At 41.8% G+C, this 20,546-nt stretch overlaps 1 protein-coding gene across 2 annotated transcripts in view; it reads left to right on the top strand.

Annotated features, from left to right (window-relative positions):
* GRHL2 (grainyhead like transcription factor 2) overlaps positions 1-20,546 on the top strand; it is a 142,767-nt gene that overhangs the window by 19,470 nt on the left and 102,751 nt on the right. For both annotated transcript variants that reach the window (XM_010981884.3, XM_010981883.3), the window contains exon 2: positions 16,668-16,863. In XM_010981884.3, the coding sequence (XP_010980186.1) occupies positions 16,668-16,863 (196 nt within the window). The remainder of the gene's footprint in view (positions 1-16,667; positions 16,864-20,546) is intronic.

Genomic DNA, 20,546 nt, shown 5'->3' with positions numbered 1-20,546 from the left:
TTGAGCCTTAAAATAATGTTCTTAGTTAATACAGACATCATGCTTACTGTGCCATGGGTACTAGTCTAAGTATTTCACATGTATTAACTCAGTTATTTCTCAACCAAACCTCTGAGGGCTGATGAGAAAATGGGGACACAAAGAGGTTAAGTGATGTACCCAGGGTACCCAGAACTGACAGGCAGCAGAGCTGGGCTTGGAACCCCTGTGGTTGCACTCACCGTCTGAATTTAGCCATCATGCTTCCTTGCCCATTGAAAGGGGACGGATAGGGGTCCTGATCACCTTTTCAGGAGATTCCTGTGTCCACTCGCCTACTTTTTCTCGCCAGAAGCTTGGTACTTTAGTGGGTGAAACGCAATCGTGGACTGCCTCTGGGCTGCAGATGTGTTTCATAGGACCCACATAATGTTTTCTTCACATTTATTTTGTATTTTTATCAAAGAAATATATTTAGTTTAAAACGTTGAATAATAATAAAAGGGTTTGTGAAAAAGAGCAGATTCCTGATACCTGCTTTGCTGCTTGGTTTCCGGGTCCAGAGGCAGCTCTGCTCCACTCTTTCCCTTTGTACTTGGCCCACACGTCTCGGTAATGAATACAGCCATTTCTCTGTCTTCTATTTAAGTGATTACCTATTGACTTCCAAGCATGAAGATAAAAGTTTTTTTCTTTTGCTGACCAAAATCAAAAGTAGGTTATTAATTCTGGTGTCTCTGAAACACAAATAAAAAAAGAAGGAAAGAAAGAAAAAAAAGAAAAGAAAAGAAAGACAGAAAGAAAGGAAGGAAGGAAAGAAGAAAGAAAGAAAGAAAGAAAGAAAGAAAGAAAGAAAGAAAGAAAGAAAGAAAGAAAGAAAGAAAGAAAGAAAGAAAGAAAGAGAGAAAGAGAGGAAGGGAGGAAGGGAGGAAGGGAGGAAGGGAGGAAGGGAGGAAGGAAGGAGGAAGGGAGGAAGGAAGGAAGGAAGGAAGGAGGAAGGGAGGAAGGAAAAGAAGGGAAGGAAAGGAAGGAAGGAAAGGAAGGGAAGGAAAGGAAGGAAGGAAAGGAAGGAAGAAAGAAAGAAGGAAACTACCCTTCTCACATTTCAGTCCCAGGTCCAGGTCAAGAGGCTGACCCTGCAGGCAGAGCAGTCCTAGAGGCCAGGTCAGTCCTGGGCAGGGCTGCGAACAAGTCCATGGCTTTGGCTCTTAGGCCTGGATGGGAGGTTGCCTGCCTCCATCTGGGGAGCCCAGGGCCTAGACTAGGGATGAGATGGGGGGCAGTGTTAAGAGGTCTGGGCCACTCGGTTCTGGTGCTGTGGCTAAGGCAGCCAGAGGTCAGGGTTCATATGTGGGAGCCAAAGCCACTCAGTTCTGTGGTTCTCCAGAGAGGGCCAGAGGCCAGAGTCGGAGCTACTGAATCCTGGGCTGGGATCCAGAGGACACCAGGACGCTTGGTACTGATGCTCCAGCAGGGGCTGGGCAGCTGGGCTTTCCTGCCTCTCAGCAAGGGCGGGCCAGTCTCAGCAGCACTGTCCAAGCAAGGAATGTCCTGCACTGTTCTGGATGGGGGTGGGACAGGGGTGTGGAGGGGGCTACGAGGTGGCAGTGCTGAATTTGGGCTGAGGCTGGGTTCTAGGGGCACCTGACATTTGGGGGTGCCTCTTTGGGGCTCCTTGAGGCTGGCTCTCCCTTGGTTCCTTTCCAGTCCCCAGCCTCCACTTCCCACGGGGACCCTCAGAACAGAGGAGAGCAGGACCAGGAGGCCTTGAGTGCTGGGGACCCCCAGGGGGACTAGGAGAAGCAGAGGAGGGGTGGCCAGGGAGTCCAGGGGATGCCACTGCAGCAGGGGAGGGGGCACCCCTCACTCCAGGCGCCCAGGGAGGGCCCCAGGCACCAACCAGGGCCTGGCGGGAGGGGTCGGTCGCCACTGCCTGCTGCGTTCTCAGGGTGGGGCGTTACTGCTGAGGGGAGTGGAACTGCTGCCTCCCCCACTGTCCGAGTGGTCCACATGCCCGCCGCTGTTCTGTCGGCTCCACGGATCCCTTAGGAAGCCGGCAGCTGTGCAGAGGGCACCGCCAGCGCCTGTAGCCCGGGGTGGCTGCCCGCAGGCCGCGCTCAGGCTCGCCCGTCACCCTGGAGTTTAGAACCTGGTGGAGCAGGATGATCCTTGCCCAGCGCTGCCTCCACTAGGTTCCGGAGAAAGGGTAAATGAATGGGAGGCGATGTTTTCGAGTCCTTGCATGTCTTAAAATGTAAAAAGAAAGTAAAGTAATACAAAATGTAAAAAGAAATGTAGAAAGAAAAATGTAAAAGAAACAAATTTTTTTTTCTACCGTCATCCTTTATCAATAGTTTGGCTAGAATTCTGAGTTGCAATTCACTTTTCCTTAGAATTTCAAAGGTATTGCTTCAGTTGTTTCTAGATTCCAAAGAGGCTGATCCTTTCTATGAGACTTTTTTCTCTCTGGAAGTTTTTAAAACCATCTCCATATCCTTGGTTTTTTTAAATTTCATGATAAGTTTTATGCATCAGTCATTTATTTTTTCTCTTTCACTTTTTGTACTTGGTACTCTATGGACTTTCTGATCTGGACATTCAGGTCTTTTTGTTCTGGGGAATTTTATAATATTATTTCTGTAATAATTACCTCCCATTAAGCCCTCTCTCCTCTCATTACAAAGTTCGTGTTATTCTCGTGTCGGGCCTCTTGGACTGACCCTCCTGTTGTCCAACTCTCTTTTATGTGTTCCGTTTTCTGGAGCTGAACCTGCCTCTATCACCCAACCCTTCTGTAGAATTTTTGCCATTTCAGTCATACCTTTGTTAATTTACAAGATTCTAGCGCTCTTTTTTTTCAAACGCCTTTTCTTTTTGCCATGGAGACGCAGTAGCTCCTTTTTATCTCTGAGGGGCATATCTCTGTCTGTCCATCTAAGTGATGGTTTTCTCTGTCCTCCGCATTGTCTGCTACCTGAAGGTTCTTGTTTGTGTTTGGTAGTGTGTGTTTGTTTTAACCTTCGTGACCTTTGCCTCTCCACTGGGCTCTTCCATAGCTTGATATGTTCAATAGCTGAACATAACAGCTCCTCAGCAGGTGACTGGGAGCTTCGTGTGCTAAGTGGCGGGGAGGGCAGGCTTGTTGGTTGCAGGCCTATTTCTCCGGGTGGTGATCGGCGGGTGACTTTTTCTTTGGGTTACCCCCAAATGTCAGTATCTGTCTGACTTTTCTCCAGGGCTAATGATTGTCTTCAGGGAAGCCCCTCAGGTCGTAAGTACGGGGTGGGATTTTGGAAACTGGTGGGGAAAGGGGAGTCTCATGGTGTATGATGTCCTCTCACTCAGTCCCTCTCTCTGCAGTCCAGGGCTCTACCTTCTCCTTCTGCTGCTCTTGACGCTCCCCAAACCACAGCCTTTTGAGTTCAGTGTTACTGTAGAATTAACCTCCCTTCCGCCATAGGGTGTGGGAGAGGTACAAGCCTGGCTACGTGGGGTGAGAAAAGAGATCTGGCGGACGGGGTGTTTCTCCTTTTCTGTACTTACAACGAATCCTGTTTCCAGCCACTCCCCACACTCCCACAGCCCAAGACTCCCAGTGCTTCCAGGTGCTCAGCCCTTCCTGCTTGTCTAGCCCTCTGCACGTGCTTAAGCGGCTTCCCATGTCACTCTGTGGGGCAGCTGCCACTCTTCTAAAGTACATCTACCTGCCCCCATTTAACTGACGAAGCTGGTAGGCTTTCGTCTCCTCTCCGAAATCCTTTGGCTTCTTTAACGATCATTTTACTGGGGTTTCAGAAAATGTGTTCAACCTACTACTTTTAACCAGCATTCTTGGTACTATAACTGAATATTGTTTGTCTTTTCTTTGTTTGGTGTTCCACTTCAGGGACATTTTATTATCTCCATAGTTGTTCCTCCTTGTGCCTGATTATCTACTATCTAATGCCTCTGATTTCTCTCTTCTGTATTCACTGTGATTATCTCAAACCTTTCCTCCGTCATTAATTCCATTTTCCATTCTCTTGGTATGATTTGTTCTCTGATGTTGTTTTGGTCTCTTTTATTAGCTCGGCAATTTCCCTTTGAACTTAATCCTTTTGTGCCATCAACTTTGTACTTTTGTTTTGTTGAATTCATGTTCTTATTATGTGTTATAGTATAAAGCAATTTCTGGGAATTTTATTTTTGGGGGCGGGCAGTTAATTTAGTTTTCTTATGCATGTGATGTTCTTTCATCCTTTGATTTCCTGTAGTATTTTTTGCCCTATTGCTATGCCATTTCTTTTTGACTTGTTCATGCTTGATACGTTCTAGTCAAACCTTCTTTTGTTATGATATAGTCAAAATGAACAATTTCTTTACTGTCTCTCTGCTATTTGAGACGGGCTTGCATGCCCTTTCTAGGCCTGCTTGGAGCCTGGGCATTTGAAGGTGGGGCAGGGTGGAAAAGCTCAGCTCGGCCCTGCGTAGCCTGTGAGTGGCTTGGTTAAACGTTCTGTGTCGCGTTCCCCCCACATCTGCAGAAAGGCATTTTCTTTTGCCTTTGAGTTTTAGGTCTGTCCTCCACTTGACCTGGGGCTCCTGCTTCTGCTGGAGACAGTTGCCTTGGCTCCTGACCTCTCTCCTTTCCGTTCTCATGACTGTCAGTCACTAGGGTTAAAAGGAAAAGGTACCTGAGAGTGCTGGCGCCATTGTTAAGACTTCTGTTGTCATGAAACTTCATCTGGAGCTTTCGACAGGCTTCTCCCTGCCCCTTCCCCAGTTTTCTCTCCTTCAAAGGGTCTTGCCACGTTTATCTAACATTTTGTTTCCAGATCTGTTTTTTTCTCCACCGGTGGGGATATTTAGTGCTGGCTCCTTCTTCTGCTCACCCTCACTCCTCGGGCTCACCAGAGTGACCAGGACAACAGAGATGGCAGGGAGTGTCCAGACAGCTGCCACTCTAACCCCAACAAGTCACAAAAGCCACCGGGACAAAGGTGATGCCTCTTTTGGTGAAAGAAATCAGGCTACCAGCTGTGTTTGATTGAGCTTTGCAGGAAAGTTTGGACAATATTCTAACATTTGTTGGGGCTTTTGTGTAATTTGAAAAAATGCTCACTTTCTTCAGAGGCCAGGCAGCCAAATCAGGCGAGGTTCGAAGAGGTTAAATAATATAAAAAGCACAACTGATATTTGTCCTTTCTTCAGACTTGCAAGTACATTTGAAGTCGTCTGATACAAGCTTCACAAGCACCGCAGTGAAGCAGCAACAATCCCTGGGAAGCTTTCCGCCTTTTGCAGCCCCTCCTGTTCATCTAACAGGCTTGGCACCAGCCCGGCTCATATCCGCTAGGTGGGACCGGGCTTGGGAAGCAGACCTGCGTGTTTTGGTGCAGCAGTGATACGAGGTGGGAGAGGCAAGGCCACGTGGGCTCACCAGCATCCTGTGACTCTGGCACATGGCCAGCAGGAGAGGGGATGTGTCTGTAGAGTCCTAAATGTTCTGAGCTTCTAGAACATCACATATTGCCCTGTTCCTGGTTGTTACTTATTATACCAATATGTGACTTTTCCCACCATAAAACTATACATATGGTTTTTTAAGGGGACCCGTTGCACACACAGAACCTCCTTGTCACATGGTTCCGTCTCTCCTCGTGTGTTTGATCACGAGAACATAACCCTTCTGCAGGCTCCTGGTCCTTTCTGAGACATTTCTGCCAGTGCCTCCCTGCTAGTCCCTGAAATAACATACCACCCCTCTGCCAATGTCCCTTCAGTACAGACTGATTCACTCTCAGCCGATGACAGCCACCTCTACATGGCTGAGATCATTTTGTCTTCCTTCTCCTCTTTTCTCCCAGACTAGAAAGATCCCAAGTTCTTGTCACTTCTAAAGTCTGATTTACCTCCAAGGGTTTTCCCAAGCTGTTATTCAGGCTGTTTTGGTGTAGGTGGTTGAATACTAAATGAAACAATTTCTTGGGATTTATCTTAAAGGTTGCAAGTAAGGGTCTAATTTAAATAAGTAAACACACAAAGGAAATCAAACCCCTCAACTACTTGCTCCAGTGTCATTTATTAGAAGTCCTTTTGATTCCCTTCTTTCCTTCTTCCCTCCCGCCATCCCTCTCTCCTTTTCTTCTTTCCTTTCTTCTTAATTCCTTTACAATTTCTTTCCATGTACATGATTTTCCGTACACACATGATTTGTATAAATGCGTGAATGTGATCACATTACACCCAGCGTGTTTTTGTGCCTTCCTCTCTTTCCTTTTCTTGCCTCTTTTCTCCACCCTCCTCCCCGTACTCCCCTCTCACACACCCCACCCCAATCCTAAGTACGTGTAGATAAAGATTTGTGTATGTATACGTACTCATATACATTCACATAACATTAATTTTTAATTTCAAGCACAGATCTAAGGCCAGAGGAATAATTCTGAGTGCTTCTGATTATTGTCTAGAAGAGGAAAAACAAGTACATAATTGATTCTTATTTTCCTGATAGTGTTCTCAGAAGCCCGTCTAAATTCTGATTAAGACAAATTCAAGTTTAACTTTTAAAAAAATTATTTCAAAAAAAAAAATAAATAAATAAATAAATTATTTCCAGCATTTTTGTTTTACATGGTTTATCACATAGTAAAGCCCATTCATTTGCCCTGCTTTGTTTTATAGAAGGGACATCTTGTGTAATCAGTGTGTTTTGTATGGACTTTGTATGGCCTTTCCCATTACTTCCTTGTGTAACCTTTGTGGGTCTCTGATTTATTTCCTCATCTGTTAAAGATGGAGTTGGATTCTGCTTTTTACCATTGAATATTTCTGTTAATTTTGGAGAAAATATGTGAGATTACAAATTGAATAAGACATAATATCCACTTGCATAAAGATAGTAAAAATTAAGACTTGTACCTAAATAAAGAAGGCGTAAAATATTGGATGCCTTTTGATAAATGTTAACATGTTTCATGATACATGAGCAAAAAATCACATCCACTAACATCTCCATCTATCTCATCAGAAAATCTTAAAGGATTAAGAAGTTATCATTAGTGGTCCAAATAGATTTTCAAAAATTCTTAAAAGCTGAAATTCTATCGTTGACACCAAAACTGTCAGTTGTTTTCCTTGACGTGGTAGACTCACGCTTGGTTTATATTTGAGAAAATGTCGGCCAAACAGCCAAGTCTGAAATCATAGTTTGTTGATCTGTCATTCTTTCTATGAAGAAAGCAGCCAGTTTGGTTTCAACTTAAACAATTGCACAGGTGCTTCTCTCAAGGCGATCGTTGTTCAGTGTGCCGCAAAAGTGTTTTCTGTGTACTGCCCACTTTGTCACACAGAATATTAGAAAGATACCCAAAGTTTGTGTACCCAAAGTTTGAGATTAATCAAATTAATATTTTGTACTACTTCATTCAGGACATTCTCAAATGAGACTAGCATCTTTTGTTTTTTTGTTTGCTTGTTGTAATTTTCTTGTGAATGTGTGTTGATGAGAACACAAGCACTCAAGGACACCTTGATGTCACTGCCTTGATTCATGTCAGTAACCAAAACTTTTACCCGCCATTAGGTTTGTACCATCAGTGCAAATGTCAATATAAAGGAAAGGCAAATATCTTAGTATCATTATGAAAGGAATGTTTTTTTTTCAGCTCTTCTCTATTCAACTCTCATACAAAATTTTATTTTCATTTCAGAAATTGGGCATCTTGTTTTGTGATGATTTCTTTTTCACAGCCTTTTTGTACATGGCAGTATCTTCTTTTAACATTATCTTTTGTATCCAGCATGAATTATTTTCCTCATCAATAAGACATTTTGTTCATCATGGGCCTTCTCTTTCATTTATGTTAAGTTTCCTTAAACATCTGCTGATTCTTAGTTCTCCTATTAAAAATAAGCATTTAGACTGCTCATCTTTCAGAGCTGGCAGGGTTTGTTAGCAGAACGGAGCACACTCTTCCTAAGGCAGGCTGTGCCCTTAAGTGGAGGGAGTGGTCACAGGTGTTGAGGGTACCTGGAGGTTCCCTTTTGCACATGTACAAGTGAGGTCCAAGGGGGCAGACTGGGGGTAGGACACATTGGAAGGCTTTCCTATTGTTTTAAGTTGAGTTTTTTGTTTGTTTGTTTGTTTCCATTTGGTAGTTTGAAGTTACTCTAGGCATTTTACCAAGTTATTTCTCTCTTTGGCCCCCCTAAACGTTGATTCCTTCTGTATTTAAGAAATGAATGCTGTAGCTGTTGCCAACGACTGGCTTGGTTATAGATGCTGAAGACTCTGAGTTAGAGTTTTCCAGGCTCAGTGGGAAAATCAGTTCTCACTAATGCATTAACCCCTCCTGTACCAGCATGTGGAGGCAGCCTCTTGACTTTGTTTTCTCCTCTATTCCAATCTTCCGTTTTCTATCTTCTAGAATTGCATACAATTGACTACACATTATTATCTCTCTCACTTCATGGAAATCTTTGAGGGAGAAGTAAACACATGGAATGGTCTTGAGATGGAAGTCTGTCCTGCAGCCTTTTAAGAGGCTTTTGTGGGTTTTTTTCTGCTAGAGATTTGATCATAAGTTCCTCCAAAGAACTGATTCTCTTTTAAATTTTTAAAGCTAATTTGGCTTTAAAACAATTCTTTTCTTTACAAGTTGTATGTTTGGTCCCTGTCAAAATATAATGTTTCTAATATTTCCTAATTATTTAATGTGTATTTCTATTATGTTACTTATTTAATATTTTCCCACAGAGTGTTTAAAAACAGATGGACTCTAATTGAGTCACACTAAAGATGGGTAAGGAGTAGTAGCTCCTCCTCCCACACAGTTTATTTGCGTTGCCTCCCTAATGTGTCCCCTGCACAGTGTCTCAGCACCTTGGAATTCTACAAATAACCCAAACACGTCATCTTTGTCCTTAAGAAGCTTATAGACTTCCCCTTTGCACAATTTCTCTAGAACTTTGAATTTGGACATTATCTCATTTATTTCCATGTAAGAAATCCCCTGTCATATTGGTCTCTTGCATCCAATCTGTTTTCTAGTTCCCTCTTTTCAAGTGACATTTTTTTTTCTGATTATGAAAATAGAGTATAGTCAAGAATTGGCAACAGAGAAGGATGCTTAAGAGCTCAGGCTCTGGGATGCAGTCCTGGTCTAAGCTGCCCGCTGTGTGACCCTGGGCAAGTAACTTAGCATTCTCTGCTCAGTGTCCCTGTCAGTGTAAAAGGCATGATTACCTTGCCTGACTTTAAGGCTACAGTAAGGAATAAATGTGTTCACCTGTGTCCGGGGCTTAGAACACCATCTAGCATATGGCAGGTGCTCTATAACTATGTGTGACTTATTATTGAAGACTATTTGAAAGGTGACAAAGTAATAAGAAGCAAATAAAAATTCATCTATAATCACTGCTAACATTTTGGATTTTGGTTTACATACACACACGTTAACCAGCTTTAGTTACTTCATAGATTGTGAGCTCTACAAATTCTCTCCATTTAAAAAATTCTTTTTTTGTCCTCTTCCTTTTATTTCCCATTATATCTTCTCCTCATGGTTGTTTCTAGTGCTGATAATGTGCTTTTCCTGCAGCTTCTTAATTATACCCCTCATCCTCTCAGTCCTTGATTACTTAATAGGGAGACGAAGGACACTTAGGGCACTAGCAAAACAGGGCACCGATGAGACAGAGAGAGAGAGACATAGATGTATTATACTTCAATCAATGGGTCAGTATACTTTGCAGTTAATACATTTAAAATGGAACTATCTTAATTCCAGTAGACATAAGTTTTTGTTTTAAAATTGATTATTTTAAAAAACTGCACTTTATATGGTGGAGAGCATCATAACATTTTCACTGAGTTAATCAAATTCTCTCTTTCTCAAACATAACCATCTTCAACATAAGATTATCAGTGTCACCCTAGGCTTGTGGATTCATTTCGTTTCCTTTGAATCTTACATGGATTAGGTCAAGGGCAAAAGGTTAGAGTCATTAAGGATAAGTGCTCACGGTAGAAATTTCCTGATCAATTTCAACCCTTGTTGTAACATGGAAAGTGTCTGTTATCTTTTGTGATTTGCCTCTAGCAAGCACCAAAAAGAGGGATATTATTGAAAGTAGCTACCAGTGAAATGACTAACATTGTTGGCATTTAAATTGTGACGTTAACCCTGGTTAGGATGATTGCTTCATTAGTTTCTGTTTGAAGGTCAGATTCTATTAAAGGAGAAAATGCCAAGATTCCTAAAGAAAGAATAATTGTCAGTCCTTGAAACCTTGCTCTTAAATTTAAGTTCTGAATAGAGTCTTTTTTTTTTTTCCCCCCTCTGGGAAGCTGAAGTGATTGCATGTCAGTAATGAGCTACAGCTACAGTACATCAGCTACAAGAAAGTGAAGTGGACGGAGACTAAACCTCAAGTGCTGAAGACTCTGCATAAGATGAGATATTCTATTTAGAAAACAGAATTCATGCAGTCTCAAGACAGGTTGTGCACGTTTGAGCGTGTGTGTGTGTGTGTGATTGGGGACGGGGTGGAGATTGGTGCTTTTAGGAGAAAGCCTATGGCAAAGCTGGAGAAGAGGGGTTCTCGGATCTTTGAATGAAGCCAGGCAGGTTGGGAATCCTAGGCAGGGCAGGAAAGTGGTGCAGGATGAAGACTGTGGCCCGTGTATGGGAACTGCTGGGTTTTTGGTTTAATGAATGCCACTTTCTTGGTGTAATTGGTGGATCTGACAGCTGAATGACAGTTTTCTTTTCAAAGACAGTATCTTTTGCATAGTAAAAATTAAATGGTGGAATATATAGTAAGTAATATACATGCTGCAGGAGTTCCTAGAACAGGGAGGTCCTGAAGAGCCTAAATAGGGACAATCAGGGAGCATTTTCTAGCAGATGGGATGGGATGTTGCAGCTGGACTTTGATAAGACTAGATTTAGATGGAGAGAATCAGGAAGAGTATTTCAGGCAAGGAAACAGTCTGAGCAAGGCACAGAAGGAGGAATGAGGCTTCTTTGGCAACTGCTAATAAATGGTTTCATTCCTTCTATTAAGCAAGTAGAAAGAAAGAAATTTTGAGAAGTAGATAGGGGCCTAATAATGAAGAATCTTATGTATCAGACAGGATTTTGGATTTGATAGTATAGGTGGTAAAGAATCATAGTACACTTTTGAAAACAGTTATCCATGAAGATGATTCCATAGGGCTTCATTATGGATCGAAGTGGGGAAAGTCGAAGGATAAAGAGACTAGTTGGAGGCATGAGGAGAGAAGACCAAAGCTGTGATCATGGGTATGGTGACTGACTCCATGTAAGGACAGAGAGAAAGAATAATAGCTAACACATTTGAGGCTTTTACACTGTGTCAGTTTTAGTTCTGACGAGATGCTAGAGAGTGGATATTATTATTTTACCTCGTTTAGGGTGCATCTCAAATTTACAGGTGAGGAAACTGATGCCTAGAAAGGTTAATGATCTTGTCCAGGGTTACACAGCTGGGAAGTGGTGCAGCCAGGATATGCACCCAAGCCCTCTGGCTCCTGAGTCTACATTTTAAACCAGTCCATACTATTTGGCTCTGGATGACTGGGGACAGATGAAGGAGAGGAGTGTCCAACTGAGAAACAATGATTAGCTTAGTTTTGGATTGAGTTTAAGGTGCCAACAGGACATCTAAGGAGAAGGCAGAACTGGCTCTCAGGCGATGCACATCTGTCAGTCATTAATGCAGAGAATCAGTGAAACCATATGAATCAACAATGGAGAGAAAAGAACAAAGGGCCTAGGAATGATCAGAGTTAGAGGAATAAGAGGAGAGTTCAGATGGGGCAGAAATTAGAGAAGAATGATTGGCTACAGAGGAGAACCACCCTTGCTTGGACAGTGTTTTGGAAGTCAGGTAAGGCAAGACTTTTCGGAAGTAAGAAATGGTGAGGAAAATCCAAGAAGATTAAGAACTGCGAACAGTCTATTGGATTTTGAGCACAGGTCATTAATAGAATCAGTTCTAAAGAGAAGTAATAGTTCTAACTATTATTATTGAAGCTCTGTAATGTACCAGGCTCTTCATGTATAAATAGCTCAGTTATTCCTTTAGAACAAGGAATTCCTTTAGAACAGCCTTATACTGTAAGATTGATAACACAATACAAAGGAAGCTCAAAGAAGTAAAGTAACTCATCTAAATTCAGTCATTGACAGAGCTGAGGTTAAAACTGAGGTTTATTCAACTCTAAAACCATTCTCCCCCTAGATTAAGACAAAACCCCACAAAAAACCCCCAAAACAACACTCCCACAAAACAGAAACCAATGCCCTTCTCGGAATTATAGAAAAGAAATGAATGATGACAAATGGATTTCAAGTGATAACTTGAAGGCAAAATGTCACTGTCCTAGCTTTTGTTTTGTGAAATGGATTTATGCCTGGATTTGTTGACTGTTACTACACATACTTTTAGGAGGCGAAGGCTGAGTTTCGTATGCTTCTCCCCAGCCAAGCGTTCCCTCCGCTAGATTCTTGTTAATGCCTGAGGGGATGTCGGTTGTCTGTGCTAGAGTGATCTGGAACTTTTCTTGACTTGTCGGTTATGATTTCAGTTACGTGACTGCTCCACCCCTTTCACTACTTCAGCTGATGACTCATCTCTTAATTTTTCTCTCAACATCAACAAGATGAAGTAGTGGATTAAAGAAACAAATGAAAGAAAAAAAAGTTACATGTATGATCTAACTGGGCCTTAGCCTTGCTGTGAATACTCAGGTGCTAATCTAAACTTGCCTCCAGAGAAGAACCAGGGATCCAGTTTATAGAGTTGCTGTTTACAGTTCTGTGTTTGCGGCAACGCAGAACATTACATCCCTAAAGCAATAGAAAGGACATTTAAAAAGCCGCCCAGAGTAGATTAGAACTGCCATTCCAAAAGAAAGAACAATGATGAAACTCAACTTCAGAAAGTGTTTCGAACTTTGGTAAAAGCTGTTCTGTGAAACTTTCCTTTCTTTACAAGTCTACATGTTTGCTCAGTGTACCAGAGAGATTATTCTGTTTTTATTCAACCAAGCTTTATTCAACAGTGCTCTGTACCGGAGAGATTATATCTATGAAAAATACTAAAGTCATTATGCGGTTAAAAGGAAGCGCATAAAAATCCTGTCGCCATCAAAAAAATGAACAGAAACAGCTAGTAAGGTTGTGCTTTCCCAGAATGTTTTTTTCCATTGATCACATAAGGATTCATCAGCCATTTCATCAGAGGGGAGAGGCTGATGAATCTAGATTTATGAGTGAACGCTTGTCCTGGGAACAGATGAAATCAGCAATCTAGGAGACTTAGCAGGAGAGAGTAGGGACTCTAAGAAGAAAGAGTCAAGGAAAAAATCTCTCCAGTGAATCAGGACACTACTTATTGTAAATCAAGAGTTGGCTCTCACTCTTCAGCTTGGCACTTCCTCGTACACTTTTGGAAATTAGCCAGTGTTGTAATTAACACCCCTCTGCTCCCCAAGCTTCTCTCAGGCAAGAGAGTAAAATCATCTTTTTCAATGGTGAGGTCGCTGCAAATAACCTGAAGCTCTTCTTTCCTATGGGACTGAGCATTTTAGGAAGTGTCTGTGGTGCCAGAACCTCGTGGGCCACGATTAAGGTGCAGAATCCTGTTTCACCCTTCAAGTGAAAGTGCCCCCAGGCACCCAGGGTGGCCCCTGTTAAATGCTTGTGGTAGGGATGGTGGTGACACTGACACAATGTGGACCCACCCCCTCTGCCTTCTTGGTCCTCCCAGAGACCTCATTTCTTCCACTTACAGACTCTTAGGAGTCCACCAAAATTCTGTGTCCAAATCCAACCCTGTCCTATATGACTAGTAATTTCCACAACATAGAAATGCTATTTTCCTGTTAAATCAGAATAAGTAAATTTCTTTAGTCGACTCTCCCAAATGAATACACATGTGCTCCTTTTGTCGGAAAATTCCATTTGCATTCCCAGAAGTAGTCTTCACATTAAAAATGGTTCCCACATCTGCCTATCTTGACATTTTCCAGCACACTCCTGCCTTTCCTTCAGGTCTTTGTGAAAATGTTGCTTCCTCCTTGGTATATATATATATACACACACACCATATATAGACCATATATTACTCATGACACTCCATTTCTCACACTCATCACTCTTGTAATAGCAGTACTTTCTTTCGGAAAGCTGGACTGCAAGCTACGAGGGCTGTGGGAAATTGTCTGCATCGTTTGCTATTGCATCTTTTACAGCTAGCATAATGCCTGGACCCAATGGGCTTCCAATCAGTACTTATGGAAAATGGCTAAATGAACAACTTCAGTTTCCCTTTAATTAGTGATTATCTTGAGCACGTTTACATTATAATCAATTTTACCAAAAATTGCTAAATGCACAGACTTCACAGGAACGTAGAGCTGTGCGGTGACAGTGACACCTGTTATTGTGTAGCATCGTGTAGTTTACAGAACTCCGGCTTATCCATTACTTCATTTGCTTCTTACAGTGACGTGTGAGGTAAGTGAGATGGACAGTGCTGTCCTTATTTAAGGCACAGAGAAACGGAACCTCGCACAGTTTTCCTCCACTGTAAGTGGTGAGCAGGGACTCACTTCCAGGGCCTCTGCTGCTTCCTGTCACCACACTGCTTGATGGTTAGAAAGCCCTTCCACCAAGGGTTTTTTCGTTTACTTCCAGAAACTTGATTATACCCTTTGAATCCAGTTCATTTGCAATTGGGTCATTATTTTCTCTTCCTTCTCAATCAGTTCCGCCAAACCCCTGGCACAAGGAGTTCAAATCAGGGGCTTGGAGATCATCTAGCCTAGAGTTCCACTCTGCTAAATGTGGATTCCCCTCCCTCATCCCCAAAGTTATCTCACTAAGGTCAATGTCATTTTCTGACCACACGCCAATGCAAAGTGCCAGCCTCCACATAAGGGCTTCAGCACAGCCTTTGCTGAAGGTTCCCGCCAGTGCTCCACCACTCAGGGAGCTAAGACACCATCTGCCATTGGAAGGCCTTGCAAGAATCAGCAAGAAGAGATGTCTTTGAGAACCACATGATCCCCAGAAGGCTCTTGGCTGAATTTCCACTGGGCGGTGTGGCTGTTGCCTTTGCAGTCCGGTCACTTGTCTACTAGGAGGAGACACAGTCACTTGTCATGTTACTATTAGGAGACATAGGTATTACTGAAACACAATGTCTCATTGTTACTTTTTGGTTTCACTTCAATGATCAAGCCTGGGGAGCTGCTGAGGACTGTCATGATTTGGGGATATTTGAGTTATTATCACATCGTCCTTAAGAGATTGCTTTGACACTATTTACAATAGCCAAGACATGAAAGCAATCTAAGTGTCCATAGACAGATGATGGGTAAAGATGTGGTGTGTAAACACACACACACACACACACACACACACACACACACACACACAATGGAATACTACTCAGCCATAAAAAAGAATGAAATGATGCCATTTACAGCAACATGGATGGAACTAGAGTTATCATACTAAGTGAAGTAAGTCAGAGAAAGACAAATATCATATCACTTATGTGTGGAATCTAAAAAATGATACAAATGAACTTATTTACAAAACAGAAACAGACTCACAGACATAGAAAACAAACTTAAGGTTACCAGGAGGGGAAAGTGGTAGGGGAGGGATAAATTAGGAGTTTGGGATTAACACATACAAACTACTACATAGAAAACAGATAAACAACAAGGACCTACTGTCTGGCACAGGGAACTACATTCAATATCTTGTAATAACCTATAATGGAAAAGAATGAATATATGTATAAATGAATCCCTATGCTGATGCTGTACCTCAGAAACTAATGCAACAGTGTAAATCAACCATATTTCAATAAAAAACAGAATTAAAAAAAAAAACTTGCTTTGATGGTTAATTGCTGCTCTCCCCAAGTTTGGCTTGGTTAGGACTGACAAACGACTCCAACCCCTTTTGTCTCTACAGAAGATTTTCCAGGTGCTCTCCTCACTCCCTATGGTGATTTTTAATAACCTGTAGCTTCCTTATCCCTTAGCTATAGGAGGATCCTGTGGCAACACAGGATTCACATGCAGAGTCTGTCTCATTCCTGTTGCTTCACATCCCTGTTACTCAGCATAACTGCAGCATGTCTTGTTGCAAAGTGGCTTCTACTGCCTTTTTTAATTAAAGGACTTAGATTGGTCTATAATTTTCTAGCAACTATAGTGGAAATTAACCTAGAGAAAAGAACTTTTAGTAATCATTAACTTATTGGTTACATTTACTGTATGGCACATATACATACATCAGATTTCAATGAAATCTGCTTCCTCCCAGCGTTTCATTCTAACATTCGTTAATAAAGAATAATCAGATAAAACGATTTGTCTCCTGAGATGACTGGATATGAAAACCAAGTGTGAAGGGAACTGACTTACACTATGTATGTATACTGCCTTGTAAAGGCCATTTTCTTCTCACGGACAGTAAAGGAAAAATCAGTGGCTTCAGCAATGCAATGTGGCTGTCACTTTAGGCTTAATCTTTCCTTCTCTTCCATCCTCGGAAAGTACAGCTTCCCGAGGATGGAAGAGAAATAACATGTATATTTTTACTGGGAAAAGGAACACTTCCCTGCTAATGAGCCTCACCCTTCTCTTGCCTTCACAGTAATAAACGTCTGGTGGCCTTGGTGCCCATGCCCGGTGACCCTCCGTTTAATACCCGAAGAGCCTACACCAGTGAGGATGAGGCCTGGAAGTCGTATTTGGAGAACCCCCTGACGGCGGCCACCAAGGCGATGATGAGCATTAACGGCGACGAGGACAGCGCCGCCGCCCTGGGCCTGCTGTACGACTACTACAAGGTAGACCCCAAGCCCAGCCCCCGCCCCCTGCCCGGGCGCCTCCGCTCTCGGGGGCAGAGGGGGCAGCTGGTCCGTCCCAGCCCCGAGGACCAATGCTGTTCCCGCGCGGGCTGTGCATTTCTGCCTCTTCCTGCTCTCACTGCCTCTCTGCCAACGTTCCCCCGACTCCACCGCCCGAGGGTGTTTCCATTTGGGGACCATCATTTCTGTGTCCTCTGTTCACAAGCATACCTATTACCTACATATAATTCCTACTTCATATCATATTGCAAACATTTCCTTGCTGTCGTTTTTACTTTATGACGATGATTTTTGGCACATAAAGAATTTTATGTTCTGTGGCTGTACCATAATTTAGTCCTTCCTCAGTTTGGGGGCATTTAGGTTGCTTCTATTTATTTTATTTATTTCTATTTTTCCCTTTGGAGGAGAGGAAGGTTTATTGCAGGGCCAAGCAAGGAAGACAGGCGGCTTATGCTCGGAAACCCTGGGCTCCTGGATGGTTTTGGGGGAAAAGTTTTTATAGGCAAAATTTGGGGTGAGGGCTGCAGGGTGTGTGACTTTATTCTGATTGGTTGGTGGTGAGGTAACAGGGCGGAGTTCCAGGAACGCTGTGCTCATCCTGAAGTTGCCATCCTCCACCTGGAGGGGGACCCTAGTTCCTAGAACTCAACGATGTTGTTATGTTCATTCCTTGGGGAGAACCCTGCCTAGGTTGCCTTTGGATTTTTCATTTTCCCAGAAACATCAGGGTCTCTAAATTTTTCAGTTTTGTAAGGGATATTCCGATGAATGCTTTTGTGGTAGATTTTGCAGCAATTCCAAAACCTAATTTTGTGTCCACTTGTTTCAATGGGAGCTAAATATTTATTTTGAGAAATCTGTAAAACAAAATGAATGTCATTCACTGGCATTACAAACATACCTGCCATACAGTACCTTCAAAATAGGAGTATTTCAGGAAGTCAAACAACAAACGATGTCTGTCTCAACTATAAAGGACTATGTCTGGTGTGACTTGTTCCCTTAGAACCAGTGATGTGTGAAAAATCAACAAGTATTTACAGAGTGAGGATATTTATTGCCTGATTTGATTGTAAAGGCCCTCAGCTTAGGCTGGGATTGGCACAAAGGTGAGAATGGCTTGTTTATTTTGCTGGTTGGGCACAGTGAACTCTTTACTTTAGAACAAGCATTGATTCCCCACCTCCCCCGCTCCCTCCAGCAGGAGAAAATCACCTGAGAGGAATCTTGGCTTCCTGTTTCAGTCCTGATTCCCAATTCCTGTGTCCTTTCCACAGTCTCCACTTTTGCAAGTTGCAGTGTCTCCTGTGTCTCTCCTAAACCAGTTTTCATGATTCCCAGAGCTCTCCCACCACCACCAACTCTGGCCCTGCCCCCATGCCCACTCTTTCACCCAAGTTCTCTAAAATCACTCGTTCTTTTTCCAGCTTCTTCCCCTTTTCCCTAGGAGGGCTCCCTCTATGGGAAGAGGCATAAAAGCCAAGTCAAGTTGCACTATCTAAGATGAAGAACGAGGCATGAGTAACTGGCAGGTTGGCCCATCCAGGGTATTTTAAGTGAGGATATTAACCCAAGTAAGTGCATCTCTTGTGGTTAGAATGTGCTGGAGAAATACAGGAAAGGCATCCCACTGGTACCCGTGTCCATCTAGGCTGACGTTTCCCCCTTACCAAGAGAGCCGGAGTTGGCAGTTTCCAACAGCCCTCTTGTGAAGGTGTACAGCTCTCAGCGTATCAAGAAGGGCCTTTAGCTCTGGGGGACTTGGGGTCCAGACGAAAGGATGTTTTAGGGTCTAAACTCCATTTCATGTAAGTAGAACAGTTTTCTACAATGAATAGGAAGTGCCTGAAAAAAGGGAGCCTGAGAAACAAAGATGGTTTCTTGGCAGGCTTTCCTTTCTTCTTTTCTTTGTTTGTGGTTGTTTTATATTTTTAATCCTTTTTGACTGAGGAGCTCTTTTGAAAAACACAAGGGTGAATTCTAAACGTTTTGGAGTGAAATTTTCCAGAACGTATTGAGGACGGTACAGAGAAGCCCATGTTAGAGCGCTGCACATTCTAGGCCATTTCTTGAGGGTTCAGCTGTGTTCAACTTTTGTGTTAATACACAATTTTCAGAAATGATCCCATCCTTAGAAAGGAATACTTTATTATAAAAAACAGTTAAAACTTGACAGTTTTATCAGTCTCTAATACCTAGTAGCCTATCATTCAAATGACACCCTGATGTAATCGCTTGGATCATTACAGGGTTTTTGGTAACTTATATAAGTTTATTAAACAAATATGTTAGTTAACAGTTTTATAAGGCTTTGAATAAATATATTAAGATATATTTTGAAGAAATATATTATTCTTATTTTTAAAAAATGGATTATATCCCATTACTGTGAAATGGACATAATTTCATATATCTGCATTAGATGACAATTCTTTTGTATTAGATGATGATTCTTTTGTATTGATGAAAAAGAGAAATGTACCTTGGAACAAAAATCGTTAGTAATTTAGAAAAGCAACTTATTTTATTTCCCATAGGTTCAGAGGATAATAAAGTATTAGTAAATATGGTACCTGTATTATGTCACCTCTTGCATGTTATATTAAATGTATTTAAAGGAAAGTTGAATATTGTTTTCTGTAAATATTTTGAGATGCAGAATAGGGAGTTCACATAAAACTCAAATATGAGAATGTGGAGAAGATGGAACCCTCATACACTGCTGGTGGGAATGTAAATTGGTGCAGCCACTGTGGCAAGCAGTATGGAGGCTTTTCAAAAAACTAAAAATAGAACTACCATATGACCCAGCAATTCCACTCCTGGGTTTATGTCCAAAAACCCTGAAAACACTAATTTGAAAAGATACATGTACCCCAACAGCAGTATTATTTACAGTTGTCAAAATATGGAAGCACCCTAACTGTCTATTAACAAATGACAGGATAAAGAAAATGTGGTATATAATACACACACACACACACACACACACACACTCTCATACACACTATGGAAAACTACTTAGCCATAAAAAATGAAATTTTGTCATTTGCAGCAACATGGATGGACTTGGAGGGTATTATGCTAAGTGAAATAAATTAGACAGAGAAAGACAAACTGTATGATATCATTTACATGTGGAATCTAGAAAATAAAAACAAACTAGTGAGTGTAACAAAAAAGAAACAGACTCACACATACAGAGAACAAACTAGTGATTACTAGTGGGGAGAATGAAGGGGGAGGGGCAAGATAGGGATGGGGATTAAGAGGTACAAACTACTTTGTATAAAATAAATAAGCTACAAGGATATAGAGTACAACACAGGGAATATAGCCAACATTTTATAATAATATAAATGGAGTATAATCTTTAAAAATTGGGAATCACTATGTTGTACACCTGAAACTTATATTACATTCTACATCAGCCATACTTCAAAATAAATAAATAAATAAATAGCCATCACCCACACCTGTCCCCCACAAACTCCTCCAAACTCAATTTGTAACCAAGTCTATGACTCTTACTGTTGAATTAATAATATATTAATTTAGGATATAAAATATTTAAATAAAATAGTTTCTAAGACCGTCTGGACTAGCAGAGTTACATGGCTAATTTGTTTCTCACAAGCTTTACTGTATTTTTGCTTGAA

The sequence above is a fragment of the Camelus dromedarius genome, chromosome 20 (genome assembly GCF_036321535.1).
Source record: "Camelus dromedarius isolate mCamDro1 chromosome 20, mCamDro1.pat, whole genome shotgun sequence".
NCBI lineage: Eukaryota > Metazoa > Chordata > Mammalia > Artiodactyla > Camelidae > Camelus > Camelus dromedarius.
Note: the sequence above shows the minus strand (reverse complement) of the source record. Positions and strands in the feature narration are given on the sequence as shown.